The 19,209-nt window shown below is 49.0% G+C and overlaps 1 protein-coding gene across 1 annotated transcript in view; it reads right to left on the reverse strand.

The window, feature by feature from the left end:
- Positions 1–15,935: 15,935 nt before the first annotated feature.
- The window catches only part of LOC119315502 (histone H2A.1-like), a 6,093-nt gene continuing 2,819 nt past the window's right edge, over positions 15,936–19,209 (reverse strand). The window contains exons 2-4 of the mRNA XM_037590110.1: positions 18,118–18,208; positions 16,422–16,449; positions 15,936–16,325 (exon numbers count right to left, since the gene is read on the reverse strand). Coding sequence (XP_037446007.1) covers positions 16,059–16,325; positions 16,422–16,449; positions 18,118–18,208 — 386 coding nt within the window. The 3' untranslated portion in view covers positions 15,936–16,058. The remainder of the gene's footprint in view (positions 16,326–16,421; positions 16,450–18,117; positions 18,209–19,209) is intronic.

Genomic DNA, 19,209 nt, shown 5'->3' on the forward strand with positions numbered 1-19,209 from the left:
AAACAAGGGCAAAAGTGTTTGGAAAAGTAGATACGTTGGAGACGTATCAGTGCACACATTCAGGGGGAGCCCGTCTATATTTTGTAGTTCTAAGTATCCTTACTTTTATGTCTTTTCCCTGTGCAAATCCCTGGTTGTCATCAATCCACCAAAAAGGGGGAGATTGTTACGGCATATCTCTCTCGATGTAGTTTTGGTGGTTGATGACAACATATTTGCGGACTAACCGTGTGCTTTGAGCATTTCAGAGATTCATCCTTTGGCTCGAGACGATTTCTTTCCCCTCGGAGTGTTTTCCAAGATGGTGTAGCTCTTTCGTTTCTTGTTGGTGGATTAGTTTCGTAGGAGTCACCATACTATCAAGAGGGGGTCCGCTTTGGTATGGCTAGGGTGGAATCATCGCGTACACTTTCGTTTCACACCCTCAGGGCCTTCCCGCGTCGTTGGGGTCTTATTCCCTGCTGTTTCGGCAGTCTTTAGCCCCAGCGGTAGTACCATGGTGCCCAGCGGTAGTACCACTTGTGTGTCCTGCTACCTCTTGAGCACTGCGTTGGTTTTCCCCGAAGAGGAAGGGATGATGCAGCAAAGTAGCATCAGTATTTCCCTCAGTTTTTGAGAACCAAGGTATCAATCCAGTAGGAGTCTACGCGCGAGTCCCTCGCACCTGCACAAAACAAATAAATCCTCGCAACCAACGCAAATAGGGGTTGTCAATCCCTATAGGGCCACTTATGAGAGTGAGATCTGATAGATATGATAAGATAATATTTTTGGTATTTTTTATGATAAAGATGCAAAGTAAAATAAAGGCAAAGTAAATAGCAAAGGAAATAACTAAGTAGTAGGAGATTAATATGATAAAGGTAGACCCGGGGGCCATAGGTTTCACTAGTGGTTTCTCTCAAGAGCATAAGTATTCTATGGTGGGTGAACAAATTACTGTTGAGCAATTGACAGAATTGAGCATAGTTATGAGAATATCTAGGTATGATCATGTATATAGGCATCACGTCCGAGACAAGTAGACCGACTCCTGCCTGCATCTACTACTATTACTCCTCTCATCGACCGCTATCCAGCATGCATCTAGAGTATTAAGTTAAAACAGAGTAATGCCTTAAGCAAGATGACATGATGTAGAGGGATAGACTCATGCAATATGAAGAAAACCCCATCTTGTTATCCTCGATGGCAACAATACAATACGTGTCTTGCTTCCCTTCCTGTCACCGGGAAAGGACACCGCAAGATTGAACCCAAAGCTAAGCACTTCTCCCATTGCAAGAAAGATCAATCTAGTAGGCCAAACCAAACTGATAATTCGAAGAGACTTGCAAATATAACCAATCATACATAAAAGAATTCAGAGAAGATTCAAATATTATTCATAGATAGACTTGATCATAAACCCACAATTCATCGGTCTCAACAAACACACCGCAAAAAGAAGATTACATCGAATAGATCTCCACAAGAGAGGGGGAGAATATTGTATTGAGATCCAAAAAGAGAGAAGAAGCCATCTAGCTACTAACTATGGACCCGTAGGTCTGAGGTGAACTACTCACACTTCATCGGAGGGGCTATGTTGTTGATGTAGAAGCCATCCGTGATCGATTCCCCCTCCGGTGGAGCTCCAGAACAGGCCCCGAGATGGGATCTCGTGGATACAGAAAGTTACGGCGGTGGAATTAGGCTTTTGGCTCCTGTTCTGATCGTTTGGGGGTACGTGGATATATATAGGAGGCAGGAGTATGTCGGTGGAGCAACAGGGGGCCCACGAGGGTGGAGGGCGCGCCTGGGGGGGCAGGCGCGCCCCCTATGTCGGTGGGAACGACACCTATGGGATCACGAGAATCCCTGCTACGGTTAGCGGGGGTGCGGGGTCGTGAGAAGAGCGGATCAAGCAGGTAGCACACAGTTCATTTATCCAGGTTCGGGCCGCAAGGATGCGTAAAACCCTACTCCTGCTTTGGTGGATTGTATATCTGTGTTCTTGAGCTAGCTATGGGGCGTGAGGAGCTCCAAAAAGCCGAATCCTCCTCCTGGTCGCCTCGGGCCTCCTTTTATAGAAAAAAGGGTTGCCACAGTGGCACACAGGAGGTGGAAAGGGTACAGTGATGCGAGGTTATCCCTTGCATTGCATGACAAGGCGCATTTAATGCGTCTTGCTTAGGTGTCCTTGCTTTATCGGGGACGGGGGAGAGATCTGTCTCGTCCATCGCCGCTCCTTCTTGTGTCGACACACGCCCTGGCCAGCGATGCCTGAGATGCCACGTAGGTAGGCAGGCAGCTGAGGTGGCGCAGTGGTGGGTCTTCACGAAGATCTACATGCCGCCACGCAGGTGCCTGCCTAGCTGGTTGGGTCGGCAGCTGCATGCATGTGGTGGTGGAGGTTTAGTTGGCGTGGGCCTGATGGTGGCCCTGCGGGTGTCCTCGGCAAGGGCCTTGCTGGGGCCCCGGCAAGGGTTTTGCCGAGGCATCTGCTGTCATCCCCGACAAAGCGCTTGCCGGGGGCCTTGTGGTCTTCCTCGGCTGGGATCCCGCCAAGGATTGTCGTCTCCTTAGTGCGTATCTGATCTTGAATGTCTTCACAAAGATCTGCATGCCACCACGAGGATGTTTCCCGAATCCTTGCCCCATGGGGGCAGTGGACTCAAGGGTGATTTGCTCCGTAGGTGTGAGACGAGTCGCCGCCGCAAGGGTCTTGCCGGGGCTGCTAGAACTGTCTCCCAGCAAGGATCTTGCCGAGGGAGTCCGCTTCGTCCCCTTTGCTCTTCGTGGTCTTGGCCTTGGCGTCATTCTAGTTCTCTTGAGCTTCGGTCTTACCCTGGCTTACCTCCCTTGCCTTGCTTGGTGTGGTGGTGCCCGTGGCTCAGACTGCCCGTGCACAGTTATGGGGGTACAAAAAGTGTACCCCCCTTTTTGTACACCGACAGGAGCCCCCGGGCCTGGGCCACACATAAGCGCAATGCGTTGTTGGGCTAGGCCCAAAAATGGTGCGCGGGCAGGCAGGGCAGTTTTTACCGCGGTAAGATTCTTCGCGCGCTGCGCTTCCCACGACTCCCGCGTGTGGCGCGGCGTGGGGAGGTGCGTGTGACGTGGGCAGCATGCGTGGGGTTGGTTCCCGCGGGCAGGCGTCACACCACAGTTAATGTGAAAGGAGGCGGCCCGTGTTTTCCCCCATAAAAAGGGAATAACCGCGGGCGCGCTGCTCACTTTCTCCTCCTTCCTCGTGCCTTCTCCAATCTCAGAGCCGCCGTTTCCTCTCTTCCTTCTTTCCTAAGCTTCCACCGTCGCCCGCCGTCATTGCTTCTCCATCCCCCTTCCTCAGCCCTCTAAACTTCTTGGCCGCCATGGCGCCCAAATCCGTCAAGGGCAAGGGGGTGGCTAAGGGCGCTGGGACTGTGGAGCCGCCGGAGAGTGCACTGTCGGGGGACCGAACGAAGTCCGCCTTTTTCTTCCCCTCGACGGTTGATGTTCATGAGCTCCGGGCCTCCTTCAGGCCCCTATGGGGAGCGAAGACAGGGGGAGAGAATTCGGGACACCCGGCGACGCGTGTCATTCCTGCTGCTTGCGCCGATCCTGCTCCAAATCGGTATCCCTTTTTCGTCGACTATCTTTATTGTGGGTTATGCCCCCCTTTCTCCGATTTCTTCCGCGACATTATGCACACCTTCGGCTTTCGCCTCTTGGATTTTACTCCGAATGCGGTGGTGTGCATGGCTTTTTTCGCGCATCTTTGCGAAGGCTTTGCCGGGGTGCAGCCCAACACGACACTCTTCCGCCATTATTTCTTCCCACGGATCCAGCCGGGAGGTGCCATCTCTGGTTGCGTCACCTGCATCCCAAGATCCAAGGGGGCGTATCCGGACGGTGCCGTGAAGGAGAGGTGGGAGGAATGGCGTGGCCGGTGGTGCTGGATTGAGGATGAAGACCCGCCGGAATTCTGCAAGGTCCGCCGAGTGCCGCCGGTCTGTGGCAGCGATTGGAGCGATGTCGACGCCGCCGACGGGAGGCTCACTGTTGACACTACTAGGATTCTCCGGCTCACCCGGGCTGGACTCACCCTTGAGATGATAGGGGCGGACTTCATTCGTCGCCGGATCGCCCCGTTGCACAACAAGGGGAGGCCAGCCTGGCTTTTTACGAATCCGGCTGACATTATGCGACTCCGCCCCGGCCTCGACCACAATTTCACGGTGTTGGCGCATGCCCACTTCTGCCAGCGGCTTTTCCAGCTTGATGTGGGTCGCGATGGCGAGGTCGAATGGACCGTCAAGGCCGCGAGGGCTGCCGCAAAGGTTGGCAAGGCCCTCAAGGGGCCGTTTTTCAAGCTGCCAGCGGGGGTGGTCCCGTTGTGCAACAATTCACGTCGGTCCGAGATAATCGCCATGATGCCGGACTATAATGCGCACGGCCCTGTCCCGAGCTGGAAGGAGCCGAAGGACGCGGATGTGCAACAATTCTTTGACACCCTGATCGAGGTGTATGTCAATGCTGACGCCGAGCGGTGGCTTGTCATGGACACCACCCAGGCAGAGCTGGACTACATCGCCACTAGGGCGAGGGAGGCGCAGCTCGCCATGGAGGCCGACAGTGCCGGGGGCGTGGAGGACAAGGCCGCAACGGCTGCGGAGGAAGAGCAGCTCACCCGGTGGGCGGCGGCCACCGAGGAGGTCAGCAACGCTGACACTAGAGCTCCGCTTGTCGAAGACACGACCGACGAGTCCTCGGAGGAGGAGGACGTGGCGGCGGGCTCGACGCCAACCAGGGGAAGAGGGCGAGTCCTGCGGCGGGCTGGCTCCGGCGAGCCGGTCCGGCCTGGCAGGGCTACGCGACCTCAATTGGCCCTGGAGGGGTCTGGGCGTCACACGAGGGCCACGGCAGCCAAGAGGCTGACGAAGGCCGCTAAGAAGAAGAAGACAACAGCCCCTTCCTCATCTGGGCACGCACAAACCCCGTCGTCTTCGCCTCCTCCGGCAGATGTCGACTCGGATGTTGACGCGGAGGTCACTTTTGATCTCGGGCCTCTCAGCCCGAAGAGGAAAAGGAAAGTGGTGGAGGAAGAGGAGATAGATGACGAGTAAGTACTCTGTTCCTTACTGCCATTTCCATTCCCCTGAATTAAGTCACTTATCTTGATCCGTTTTTGCTTTTGCAGGGATACAGAGACGTTGGCCCAAAGGGTGAAGAGGGCGAAGGCCTCGGCGAGCAGTCAGCCCCCGGCTAGGGCTTCAAAGACGCCACTGGTGGTGTTGAGCAGTCCAGACAGCAGCCCCCGGCACAACCCCCAGCATAAGTTCGTCACCCTCCTCCTATTCGACACGTGGTAGGCATTCGATGCTATGGTATTGACCTTGTCGGGTTTGCAGGAGGGGAGCGGCAGCAGGAGGAGCCGCAGAGGGCTACCCCCAACACACCACCCCCATCGACTACGCCGCCGCGAGGGGCGTCCCCGGCAAGGGCATCAAGCACGGAGCCCACACCCATGGAGGAAGAGGGGAACTTGGGCGCTGGTGACTCTGCCACGGCGCCAAATGCTGGCGGGGAGGGGACTTCTACTTCACAGCCCGACACTGGTGAGTCGCCTGTCCTCCGTCTCTGTTTTTTTCCTTATTCTTTTTCTTGGCTTCAATGCTCCCATTACTACCCAGGCCCTTCTTCAATAGGTATGGAGGACGTGGATACTGTTGTTGGGAATATTGCTGAGGAGGCCGCGGCGGGGGCCGATAGGATTGCTGCCAAGGAGGCTGTCAGGGATGCTGGCGAGGTTGCCGCTGATGAGGCCGCCAAGGATGCTGCCGAGGACACCGCTGCGGGGGCCGCCAAGGCGATCGGCGAGGCTTCTGCCGAGGGCGCCAACGGTGGGCCCGCCGGGGAAGCCGGCAAGGCCACTGCCGAGGAAGAGGTGGTTGATGATCAGCCTCCCTCCTCCTCAGCCTCGGGCCCCGGCAGATATCTGAAGGTGGGCGACGATCTTTTCGTCCATCTCCCAGGGGCATCAAGTTCCCGAGCGCCCGCTGAAGGGGAAGTCTTTGACGACGAGGTGCTTGCCGCCACCGGGCTCGAGGTTGTCGATGAGCCGGGCGTTGGCGGCGATGGTTCTCTAGAAGAGCAGCTTTTCCGCGCTATGGGGGCCAACTTCCAAAAACTCCAGGCGCTCTACCGTGTCCGTATGGACAAGGTTAAGTCCAGGACGGCAATGGTGGACCAGGCGGAGGTGGATTTCAAGGCGCGCGTTGCTGAGACGCAGACCTGGTTCCACCAGACTCGCGAGGAGCAGAGGGCCTTTCAGGAGGAATTGTCCAAGCGCAATGTCGATCTCACCATGAAGATGGCTGACATCGAGAAGGCCCAGGAAAAGGTAGCGAACTTGGCTGCCGCGGCCGAGGCCGTCCGGAATCAGCATCAAGCCGCACTGGATTCCCAGGAAGAGGACCTCACCATGCGTGAGGCGAAGCTTGCCACAGCGCTCCGTGGCAAGGATGAGGAGCTTGAGGCCCTTGTCGCGCGGCGGACTCGTGAGCTGGAGCAGAGGCACAAGGAGGCACTCGATGCCCAGGCTCTGGCCCATGCCGGCAAAGTAAGGGAGTTGGAGGTGGGGCGGGACGAGCTGAAGGAGCAGGCCCTCAAGCTGTCCAATGAGAAGAGCACGCTCAACAACACCTTGGTAGAGGCGCAAGGAGCGATCATCAGCAGGACTGGGGAGCTCTCCGAGGTGCAAAACTCCGTCAGAGATGTCAAGCTGTAGCTGGAGGATCTCGAGAAGATGTTTTCGGAGAGCAGGGCTCGGGAGGAGATCTTAACCAGGAGTCTGGAGGAGGAGAAGCAGCTGCGGGCGAACGAGGCCGCCTCCCACCAGGAATACGTGGCGGGCGAGAACAGATGGATCAGCCGTCTGGAGGACGTCGCCGGCAGGGTCACCTCACAGTTGGCCACCATGGGGATGCCAAACGTGAGGTACGCCCCTGAGTGCAGCGGGACCGTCAACACCAAGCTGGCTCTGTTCTTCGAGGGCGTCCTTGGAGCCTTGGCTTATCTTCACTCCAGCAGAGCGGCCACGTTGGCCGGGGAAGCCCGGCGACTTTGCCGGGGGGTCCTGACCAAGGTCCTCACCAAGATGGCGTACTAGAACCCCGACCTCGACTTTGGTGTCGCGATGGATAGCTTGCCGGACGGTATTGACCTCACGGTGCTCAAGGAGCGCATCAAGCCCGTCATCAGCAGCATCGACGAAATCAAGAGGGTGGAAGGCCAGCGCCGGGATTAGGCATCCCGTTCTTCACCGCCGCTGCAGGTTCACGACCAAGACAAATTTCATCTTTAGTTAGAACCGCAGCAATGATGTGGTGTAATATAACTTTGCAGTACTTTTAATTTCATGCACGTTATTTCCCCGTTCAATTCCTCTTTGTATGCGCGCCCTACGTCGATTGGGTAGGCTCACCGGCGCGGAAGCCCCTAGCGGCGTTTTGGGGACGGATCCCCATGGGCCTGCTGGGTACGCGTGCTGCTGGAGGAGCCACCTTTCCGATTTGAACGCGGCCGCTCGAACTGTCGAGCTTGACTCGAGTCAGAATCGAGAGCGTTGTTGATCGCGGAAGGCTACTCTGCCATTCTCAACGCAACCGTTGAGCTGTTGAGCGGACTCGAAACAGGGCAAGGGCGTTGCCGATCGTGGGAGAGCCCCCTGGCGTGCAGGTTTCTCATACAAAGGCGTGACATCTCGGGGGGGATAACCTCATATAAGAAGGATAGAACAAATAAGGGTTCAGTGCAACTTAGCTTCTGTTTGCAATCGCTCGAGTGCTGATCTTCTGGCCTCCTTTCTTCTCCAAGGGCCACGAAGATGAAGGAGTGCTGGGCTGATTGCTAGAGCCGATTCTCACAACTGCGCCCCCTACCTGGCGTGCCAAAGATGTCGGTGGGAACGACACCTATGGGATCACGAGAATCCCTACTACGGTTAGCGGGGCGCGGGGTCGTGAGAAGAGCGGATCAAGCAGGTAGCACACAGTTTGTTTATCCAGGTTCGGGCCGCAAGGATGCGTAAAACCCTACTCCTGCTTTGGTGGATTGTATATCTGTGTTCTTGAGCTAACTATGGGGCGTGAGGAGCTCCAAAAAGCCGAATCCTCCTCCTGGTCGCCTCGTGCCTCCTTTTATAGAAAAAAGGGTTGCCACAGTGGCACACAAGAGGTGGAAAGGGTACAGTGATGCGAGATTATCCCTTGCATTACATGACAAGGCGCATTTAATGCATCTTGCTTAGGTGTCCTTGCTTTATCGGGGACGGGGGAGAGACCTGTCTCGTCCGTCGCTGCTCCTTCTTGTGTCGACACGCGCCCTGGCCAGCGATGCCTGAGATGCCACGTAGGTAGGCAGGCAGCTAAGGTGGCGCAGTGGTGGGTCTTCACGAAGATCTGCATGTCGTCACGCAGGTGCCTGCCCAGCTGGTTGGGTCGGCAGCTGCATGCATGCGGTGGTGGAGGTTTAGTCGGCGTGGGCCTAATGGTGGCCCTGTGGGTGTCCTTGGCAAGGGCCTTGCCGGGGCCCCGGCAAGGGTTTTGCCAAGGCGTCTGCTGTCATCCCCGGCAAAGCGCTTGCCCGGGGCCTTGTGGTCTTCATCGGCTGGGATCCCGCCAAGGGTTGTCGTCTCCTTAGTGCGTATCTGATCTTGAATGTCTTCACAAAGATCTGCATGCCACCACCGGGATGTTTCCCGAATCCTTGCCCCATGGGGGCAGTGGACTCAAGGGTGATTTGCTCCGTAGGTGTGGGACGAGTCGCCGCGACAAGGGTCTTGCCAGGGCTGCTAGAACTGTCTCCCGGCAAGGATCTTGCCGGGGGAGTCCGCTTCATACCCTTTGCTCTTCGTGGTCTTGGCCTTGGCGTCGTTCTAGTTCTCTTGAGCTTCGGTCTTACCCTGGCTCACCTCCCTTGCCTTGCTTGGTGTGGTGGTGCTCGTGGCTCAGACTGCCCGTGCACAGTTATAGGGGTACAAAAAGTGTACCCCCCTTTTTGTACACCGACACCCTACCTCATAGCCTCCGTCTCCTGGGTCTTGTTCGTTGAGAAAATCACGTTCCCGAAGGTTTCATTCCGTTTGGACTCCGTTTGATATTCCTTTTCTTCGAAACCCTAAAACAGGCAAAAAACAGCAATTCTGGGTTGGGCCTCTGGTTAATAGGTTAGTCCCAAAAATAATATAAAAGTGGATAATAAAGCCCAATAATGTCCAAAACAGTAGATAATATAGCATGGAGCAATCAAAAATTATAGATACGTTGGAGACGTATCAAGCATCCCCAAGCTGAATTCCTGCTCATCCTCGAGTAGGTAAATGATAAAAACAGAATTTTTGATGTGGAGTGCTACTTGGCATAATTTTAATGTAATTCTTCTTAATTGTGGTATGAATATTCAGATCCGAAAGATTCAAGACAAAAGTTCATATTGACATAAAAATAATGATACCTCAAGCATACTACACAAAGCAATTATGTCTTCTCAAAATAACATGGCCAAAGAAAGTGCATCCCTACAAAATCATATGGTTTAGTCATGTTTCATTTTCGTCACACAAGAATGCTCTCATCATGCACAACCTCGATGACAAGCCAATCAATTGTTTCATACTTTAGTAATCTCAAACCTATAAACTTTCACGCAATATATGAGCGCGAGCCATGGACATAGCACTATAGGTGGAATAGAATATAATGAGGGGGGTTATGTGGAGAAGACAAAAGAGGAGAAAGTCTCACATCAACGAGGCTAATCAATGGGCTATGGAGATGCCCACCGATTGATGTTAATGCAAGGAGTAGGGATTGCCATGCAACAGATGCACTAGAGCTATAAATGTATGAAAGCTCAACAAAAGAAACTAGTGGGTGTGCATCCAACTTGCTTGCTCATGAAGACCTAGGGCACTTGAGGAGGCCCATTGTTGGAATATACAATCCAAGTTCTATAATGAAAAATTCCCACTAGTATATGAAAGTGACAAAACAAGAGACTCTCTAACATGAAGATTATGGTGCTACTTTGAAGCACAAGTGTGGCAAAGGATAGTAACATTGTCCCTTCTCTCTTTTTCTCTCATTTTTTGGGTCTTTTCTTTTTTTATGGCCTTTCTCTTTTTTATAGACTTTCTCACTTTTTATGGCCCTTTTTTTATATTCCTCACTTGGGACAATGCTCTAGAAAATGATGATCATCACATTTCTATTTATTTACAACTCAATGATTACAACTCGATACTAGAACAAAGTATGACTCTATATGAATGCCTCTGGCGGTGTACTGGGATATGCAATGGACCAAGAGTGACATGTATGAAAGGATTATGAATGGTGGCTTTGCCACAAATACTATGTCAACTACATGATCATGCTAAGCAATATGACAATGATGAATGTGTCATGATGAACAGAATGGTGGAAAGTTGCATGCAATATATCTCGGAATGGCTATGGAGATGCCATAATAGGTAGGTATGGTGGCTGTTTTGAGGAAGATATAAGGGGGGTTTATGTGTGAAATAGTGTATCATATCACGGGGTTTGGATGCACCGGCGAAGTTTGCGCCAACTCTCAATGTGAGAAAGGGCAATGCACGATACCGAAGAGGCTAGCAAGGATCGAAGGGCGAGAGTGCGTATAATCCATGGACTCAACATTAGTCGTAAAGAACTCACATACTTATTTCAAAAATCTACAAGTCATCAAAAACCTCGGTACTACGCGCATGCTCCTAGGGGGATAGATTGGTAGGAAAAGACCATCGCTCGTCCCCGACCGCCACTCATAAGGAAGACAATCAAATAACACCTCATGTTTCAAATTTGTTGCATAACGTTTACCATACGTGCATGCTACGGGGCTTGCAAACTTCAACACAAGCATTTCTCAATTTCACAACTACCCAACTAGCACGACTTTCATATTATTACCTCCATATCTCAAAACAATCATCAAGCATCAAACTTCTCTTAGTATTCAAAACACTCTTAAGAAAATTTTACTAATCTTGAATACCTAGCATATTAGGATTTTAAGCAAATTACCATGCTATTAAGACTCTCAAAATAATCTAAGTGAAGCATGAGAGATCAATAGTTTCTATAAAACAAATCCACCACCATGCTCTAAAAGATATAAGTGAAGTACTAGAGCAAAATTATATAACTCAAAAGATATAAGCGAAGCACATAGAGTATTCTAAAAAATTCCAAATCATGTATGGATCTCTCAAAAGGTGTGTACAGCAAGGATGATTGTGGTAAACTAACAAGCAAAGACTCAAATAATACAAGACGCTCCAAGCAAAACACATATCATGTGGCGAATAAAAATATAGCTCCAAGTAAAGTTACCGATAGAAGTAGACGAAAGAAGGGGTGCCTTCCAGGGCATCCCCAAGCTTTGGCTTTTAGGTGTCCTTAGATTATCTTGGGGGAACCATGGGCATCCCCAAGCTTAGGCTCTTGCCACTCCTTGTTCCATAATCCATTAAATCTTTACCCAAAACTTGAAAACTTCACAACACAAAACTTAAAGTAGAAAATCTCGTGAGCTCCGTTAGCAAAAGAAAACAAAAGATCACTTCGAGGTACTGTAATGAACTCATTATTTATTTATATTGGTGTTATACCTGATGTATTCCAACTTCTCTATGGTTTATAAACTATTTTACTAGCCATAGATTCATCAAAATAAGCAAACAACACACGAAAAACAGAATCTGTAAAAAAAACAGAACAGTCTGTAGTAATCTGTAGCTAGCGCAAGATCTGGAACCCCAAAAATTCTAAAATAAATTGATGGACGTGAGGAATTTATCTATTAATCATCTGCAAAAATAATTAACTGAATAGAACTCCCAAATAAAAATGGCAGCAGTTCTCGTGAGCGCTAAAGTTTCTGTTTTTTACAGCAAGTTCAGCAAGACTTTTCCCAAGTCTTCCCAACGGTTCTACTTGGCACAAACACTAATTAAACACAAAAAACACAATCAAAACAGAGGCTAGATAAATTATTTATTACTAAACAGGAGCAAAAATCAAGGAATAAAAATAAAATTGGGTTGCCTCCCAACAAGCGCTATCGTTTAACGCCCCTAGCTAGGCATAACAAGCAAGAATAGATCTAGGTATTGCCATCTTTGGTATTAGGAAAGAAAAGAGCAAACTTGCTATATATAGAATTAATCCTTCTATTTTGATAAAGCACATGGCTATTAATGGTAGAAGAAAGATTAAGCATGTTACGGAAGTTTGTATCTAGGCTAGCCTTTATCTCTTTAATAGATTCATTTTGGTAAGAGAGCAAAAGAGATATAGATTCAACTTTCTCATTCATGGGGTGCCCGAATATAGTTTTCATTTGTTCATAAGTGTCTGCGACATCCCCTTCAAGGAAACCTTCTTCAAATATAGAATCTAAGACATGCTTAAAAGAAGAAGGAAGGGCAATATAAAACCTTTTTAGGTAAACTTCGATTTGATATTGAGGAACATAGCTAGCCCTGATCCTTAATAGTCTATACCAAGCATCTTTCAAAGATTCATCAAGTAAATAACGAAAAATTCCAGAATCATCTTCATCAAAATAATTAATACTCTCATTGATAACTTCGGTAGGTTTTTCCATAGTATCCTTATTTATAAGTTTAGCGAGGATAGAGGGGTTGTCCAAAGTACTAAAACTCTAGAGAGAACCCCCAACCCTTTTTGATTCAGACATAGCGGAAGAAAGGCAAGCGGAAAGAGAGGGAGGATAGAGAGAGAGGGCGAATAAAATGGCAAGGGTGAAGTGGGGGAGAGGAAAACGAGAGGCAAATGGCAAATAATGTAATGCGGGAGATAAGGGTATGTGATGGGTACTTGGTATGTTGACTTTTGTGTAGACCTCCCCGGCAACGGCGCCAGAAATCCTTCTTGCTACCTCTTGATCACTGCATTGGTTTTCCCCGAAGAGGAAGGGATGATGCAGCAAAGTAGCGTAAGTATTTCCCTCGGTTTTTGAGAACCAAGGTATCAATCCAGTAGGAGGCTACACGCGAGTCCCTCGCACCTGCACAAAACAAATAAATCCTCGCAACCAACGCAAATAGGGGTTGTCAATCCCTATAGGGCCACTTATGAGAGTGAGATCTGATAGATATGATAAGATAATATTTTTGGTATTTTTTATGATAAAGATGCAAAGTAAAATAAAGGCAAAGTAAATAGCAAAGGAAATAACTAAGTAGTAGGAGATTAATATGATAAAGGTAGACCCGGGGGCCATAGGTTTCACTAGTGGTTTCTCTCAAGAGCATAAGTATTCTATGGTGGGTGAACAAATTACTGTTGAGCAATTGACAGAATTGAGCATAGTTATGAGAATATCTAGGTATGATCATGTATATAGGCATCACGTCCGAGACAAGTAGACCGACTCCTGCCTGCATCTACTACTATTACTCCACTCATCGACCGCTATCCAGCATGCATCTAGAGTATTAAGTTAAAACAGAGTAACGCCTTAAGCAAGATGACATGATGTAGAGGGATAGACTCATGCAATATGAAGAAAACCCCATCTTGTTATCCTCGATGGCAACAATACAATACGTGTCTTGCTTCCCTTACTGTCACCGGGAAAGGACACCGCAAGATTGAACCCAAAGCTAAGCACTTCTCCCATTGCAAGAAAGATCAATCTAGTAGGCCAAACCAAACTGATAATTCGAAGAGACTTGCAAATATAACCAATCATACATAAAAGAATTCAGAGAAGATTCAAATATTATTCATAGATAGACTTGATCATAAACCCACAATTCATCGGTCTCAACAAACACACCGCAAAAAGAAGATTACAGCGAATAGATCTCCATAAGAGAGGGGGAGAATATTGTATTGAGATCCAAAAAGAGAGAAGAAGCCATCTAGCTACTAACTATGGACCCGTAGGTCTGAGGTGAACTACTCACACTTCATCGGAGGGGCTATGGTGTTGATGTAGAAGCCCTCCGTGATCGATGCCCCCTCCGGCGGAGCTCCGGAACAGGCCCCAAGATGGGATCTCGTGGATACAGAAAGTTACGGTGGTGGAATTAGGGTTTTGGCTCCTGTTCTGATCGTTTGGGGGTACGTGGATATATATAGGAGGAAGGAGTACGTCGGTGGAGCAACAGGGGGCCCATGAGGGTGGAGGGCGCGCTTGGGGGGGTAGGCGCGCCCCCCTACCTCGTGGCCTCCTCTTTTCTTTATTGACGTAGGGTCCAAGTCTCCCGGGTCTTATTCGTTGAGAAAATCATGTTCCTGAAGGTTTCATTCCGTTTGGACTCCGTTTGATATCCCTTTTCTTCGAAACCCTAAAACAGGCAAAAAACAGCAATTCTGGGCTGGGCCTCCAGTTAATAGGTTAGTCCCAAAAATAATATAAAAGTGGATAATAAAGCCCAATAATGTCCAAAACAGTAGATAATATAGCATGGAGCAATCAAAAAATATAGATACGTTGGAGACGTATCATGTCCTCAGCGGCAGTACCGCTGCGGTATCGGGCCACTACCACCTCGACTCGAGGGGGGCACTTCTCATGTCGGGTTGAGCGGCACTTGCAGCGATAGTAGGTGCAGTAGTACTGCTCTAGAGTGGTAGTACCGCCCTGCCATCGCGGCAGTACCGCGCTGGGCCTGTCCGGCAGTACCGTGTTGGGTCAGTCCCTCCTCTATCTCCAAGCCCTCTCTGGCTGGGCGGTAGTACCGTAAGGGGGAGCGGTAGTACCGCTTCCCACTATGGTAGTACCGCCCTCTACGGGGTTGTTTAGTGGGGTAACGGTTGGATTGTTCCCCCCACTATAAAAGGGGGTCCCCTTCTTCTTCGTTGGCCTACCTCTTCCCCCAAAAGCTCCATTATTGCTCCAAGCTCCATTTTCGCCCGATCTCTCTCTAGCCAACCAAACTTATTGATTTGCTTGAGAGTGGTTGAGAAGGACCCGATCTACACTTCCACCAAGAGATATATTTGATTCCCCCATTAATCCCTAGCGGATCTTGTTACTCTTGGGTGTTTGAGCACCCTAGACGGTTGAGGTCACCACGGAGCCATAGTCCATTGTGGTGAAGCTTCGTGGTGTTGTTGGGAGCCTCCGATTGAGTTGTGGAGTTTGCCCCAACCTTGTTTGTAAAGGTCCGGTCGCCGCCTCCAAGGGCACCAATAGTGGAATCACGACATCTCGCATTGTGTGAGGGCGTGAGGAGAATACGGTGGCCCTAGTGGCTTCTTGGGGAGCATTGTGCCTCCACACCGCTCTAACGGAGACGTACTTCCCCTCAAAAGGAAGGAACTTCGGTAACACATCCTTGTCTTCACTAGGTCCACTCTTGGTTATCTCTTACCTTTACTTGTGCAAGCTTATTAGTGTTACTTCTCTTGCTTGCGTGTATGTTCGTTGTTGTTGCATCATATAGGTTGCTCGCCTAGTTGCACATCTAGACAACCTACTTTGCTGCAAAGTTTAATTTGGTAAAGAAAAGTTAAAAATTGATAGTCGCCTATTCACCCCCCCTCTAGTCAACCATATCGATCCTTTCAATCACTGATCCAAGATGTTGGTCAAGATCTAATTTGGAATGTTTGACTTCAGGACTTCTGAAGCATCTTTCTTATCCAATTTAATTAGCACCATCATCAATCGATAAGCTGCCACGCAAGGAGAGGCGGAGGATGATTGGAAATCCTAAGTGCTACTTCTTCATAGATTCAGTTTCCAGCAGCTTTATAGGAATAAGCTTGAAGTGAACTTCACAAGGAGGTAAAGATAAATGGCTGAAAATGACAGATCAATGGAAAATTTCTGATGCTAGAAGAGAGAATTTCGTAGTACAAGATTGAAATGATTGCATCTTTTGCCATTGTCATAGAAATCAAAGATACAATGCCATCCTTGCTCGACGAATCTGACGGGCACTACAGACTAGCAGGCATTACATACAGGATCTCATCTTAGTCCATGAGAAATGGATCTAAGCAACACCGACTAGGCTATGCGGGCGGCTACTCCTTGGTGGCGGTGACCTTCTTCTTGGGGGACTTGGTGGCGGTCTTCTTCTTGGGCGACTTGGCCTCCTTCTTGGCGGCGATGGGGGACTTCTTGGGGAGTAGCACGGAGTTGATGTTGGGGATCACGCCGCCGTGGGTGATGGTGACGTCGGCGAGCAGCCTGTCGAGCTCCTGGTCGTTGCAGACGGTGAGCAGCAGGTGGCGCGGAATGATGCGAGTCTTCTTGTTGTCCTTGGCCGCGTTGCCAGCAAGCTCCAGGACCTGAGATTCAACCAAGAACCAGATCAGTTAGTTATCTATGGAGCACGGCGAGAACAGAGTAACAGTGGTTCAAGGAGGGAAGAGATCGGCGCATACCTCGGTGGCGAGGTACTTGAAAGTGCAACTATCCCTGGGTGGTTTTGGTAATTCCTAACAACACATACCTCATTGAGCTAATGCTACTTGAAGATAAATATTTCAGGAAAAGCTCAATGTTTGGCATGGCATGGATTAGAAAGTGGACCCCTCAAAATGCTAAGGACAAAAGATTGGCTCAAGATCAAATCACAAGACTCTACATTTTACTTTTAGTGATCCAAGATCACATTGAGTCCATAGGAAAAGCCAATACTATTAAAAGGGGGTGAGGTGTTGCTTAATGAGTTGCTTGCTCAAAATGCTTAGTGATATGCTCCAAAAACCCTCAACTACTTTCTCATATCCACATATGTCCCAAACCAAAAGTTAAACTCGGCCTCACCGAAATCTTCTATCCTGCGACACCGAGTTCACTTAACATAGCTACTGCCAGAAACTCTAGTCACTTTGGTCTCACCGATAGGGATCTCGGTCTCACCAAGATGGGATTGCAAACTCTCTGTTTCCCTTCGTAACATTTCGGTCCAACCAAGATGAGCGATCGGTCCCACCGAGATTGCAATGCAAACTCTTTGTTTCCCCTTCGTAATGTTTCGGTCTAACCGAGATGAGCGAATCGATCCCACCGAGTTTGCCTGACCAACTCTCTGTTTGCTTATTACCAAAATCGGTCCCACCGAGTTTGTGTAATCAGTCTCACCGAGATTATGTTATGCCCTAACCCTAATGGAATCGGTCCCACTGAGTTGACATATCGGTCCCACCGAAAATCCTAACGTTCACATTTTGAACTAAGTCGGTCTGACCGAGTTATATGATTCGGTCTCACAGAGTTTGGTGATTTGTGTGTAATGGTTAGATTTTGTGTGGAGGCTATATATACCCCTCCACCCACTCTTCATTCGTGGAGAGAGCCATCATAATATGCCTACACTTCCAACATACATTTTTCTGAGGGAGAACCACCTACACTTGTGTTGAGGTCAAGATATTCCAATCCAACAACATAAATCTTGATCTCTAGCCTTCCTCAAGTTGCTTTCCACTCAAATCATATTTCTACCAAATCAAATCCTATGAGAGAGAGTTGAGTGTTGAGGAGACTATCATTTGAAGCACAAGAGCAAGGAGTTCATCATCAACACACCATCTATTACCTTTTGGAGAGTGGTGTCTCCTAGATTGGCTAGGTGTCACTTGGGAGCCTCCGTCAAGATTGTGGAGTTGAACAAAGGAGTTGTATGGGCAAGGAGATCGCCTACTTCGTGAAGATCTACCCTAGTGAGGCAAGTCCTTCGTGGGCGATGGCAATGGTGGGATAGACAAGGTTGCTTCTTCGTGGACCCTTCGTGGGTGGAGCCCTCCGTGGACTCGCGTAACCCTTACCCTTCGTGGGTTGAAGTCTCCATCAACGTGGATGTACGATAGCACCACCTATCGGAACCACGCCAAAAATCTCCGTGTCTACATTGCGTTTGCTCCCTCCAAACTCCTCCCTTTACCTTCATATACAATTGTTTTACATTCCGCTGCTATACTCTTAGAATTGCATGTGTAGGTTGATTACTTGTTTGTGCTAAGTTGCTAAAATCTGCCAAGACTTAAAGTTGGGAAAGGCTAGATTTTTATTTGGTCAAGTAGTCTAATCACCCCCTCTAGACATACTTTCAATCCTATAGTACTCGAGGACAGCGGCGAAGTAGATGGGGCGCCGGAGCCGATGCGCTGCGCATAGAGGCCCTTCTTGAGGTAACGCCTGATGCGGCCGATGAAGGAAATATGCCCTAGAGGCAATAATAAAGTTGTTATTTATATTTCCTTATATCATGATAAATGCTTATTATTCATGCTAGAATTGTATTAACCAGAACCTTAGTAGATGTGTGAATACATAGACAAACAGAGTGTCCCTACTATGCCTCTACTTGATTAGCTCGTTAATCAAAGATGGTTAAGTTTCCTAACCATAGACATGTGTTGTCATTTGATGAACGGGATCACATCATTAGAGAATGATGTGATGGACAAGACCCATCCTTTAGCTTAGCATAATGATCGTTTAGTTTTATTGCTATTGCTTTCTTCATGACTTATACATGTTCCTCTGACTATGAGATTATGCAACTCCCGAATACCGGAGGAACACCTTGTGTGCTATCAAACGTCACAACGTAACTGGGTGATTATAAAGATGCTCTACTCGTGTCTCCGATGGTGTTTGTTGAGTTGGCATAGATCAAGATTAGGATTTGTCACTCCGTCTATGTAAGAGGTATCTCTGGGCCCTCTCGGTAATGCACATCACTATGAGCCTTGCACGCAATGTGAATAAAGAGTTAGTTACGGGATGACGCATTACGGGACGAGTAAAGAGACTTGCCGGTAACGAGATTGAACTAGGTATGATGATACCGACGATCAAATCTCGGGCAAGTAACATACCGATGACAAAGGGAAGGACGTATGTTGTTATGTGGTTTAACCGATAAAGATCTTCGTAGAATATGTAGGAGCCAATATGAGCATTCAGGTTCCGCTATTGGTTATTGACTGGAAATGTGTCTTGGTCATGTCACATAGTTCTCGAACCCGTAAGGTCCGCATGCTTAACGTTTGATGGCGATTTGTATTATGAGTTATGTGATTTGATGACCGAAGTTTGTTCGGAGTCCCGGATGAGATCACAGATATGACGAGGAGTCTCGAAATGGTGGAGAGGTAAAGATTCATATATTGGAAGGTTGCATTTGGACATCAGAATGGTTCCGAGTTGTTCGGGCATTTT

The sequence above is a fragment of the Triticum dicoccoides genome, chromosome 6A, assembly GCF_002162155.2.
Source record: "Triticum dicoccoides isolate Atlit2015 ecotype Zavitan chromosome 6A, WEW_v2.0, whole genome shotgun sequence".
NCBI classification, from domain to species: domain Eukaryota; kingdom Viridiplantae; phylum Streptophyta; class Magnoliopsida; order Poales; family Poaceae; genus Triticum; species Triticum dicoccoides.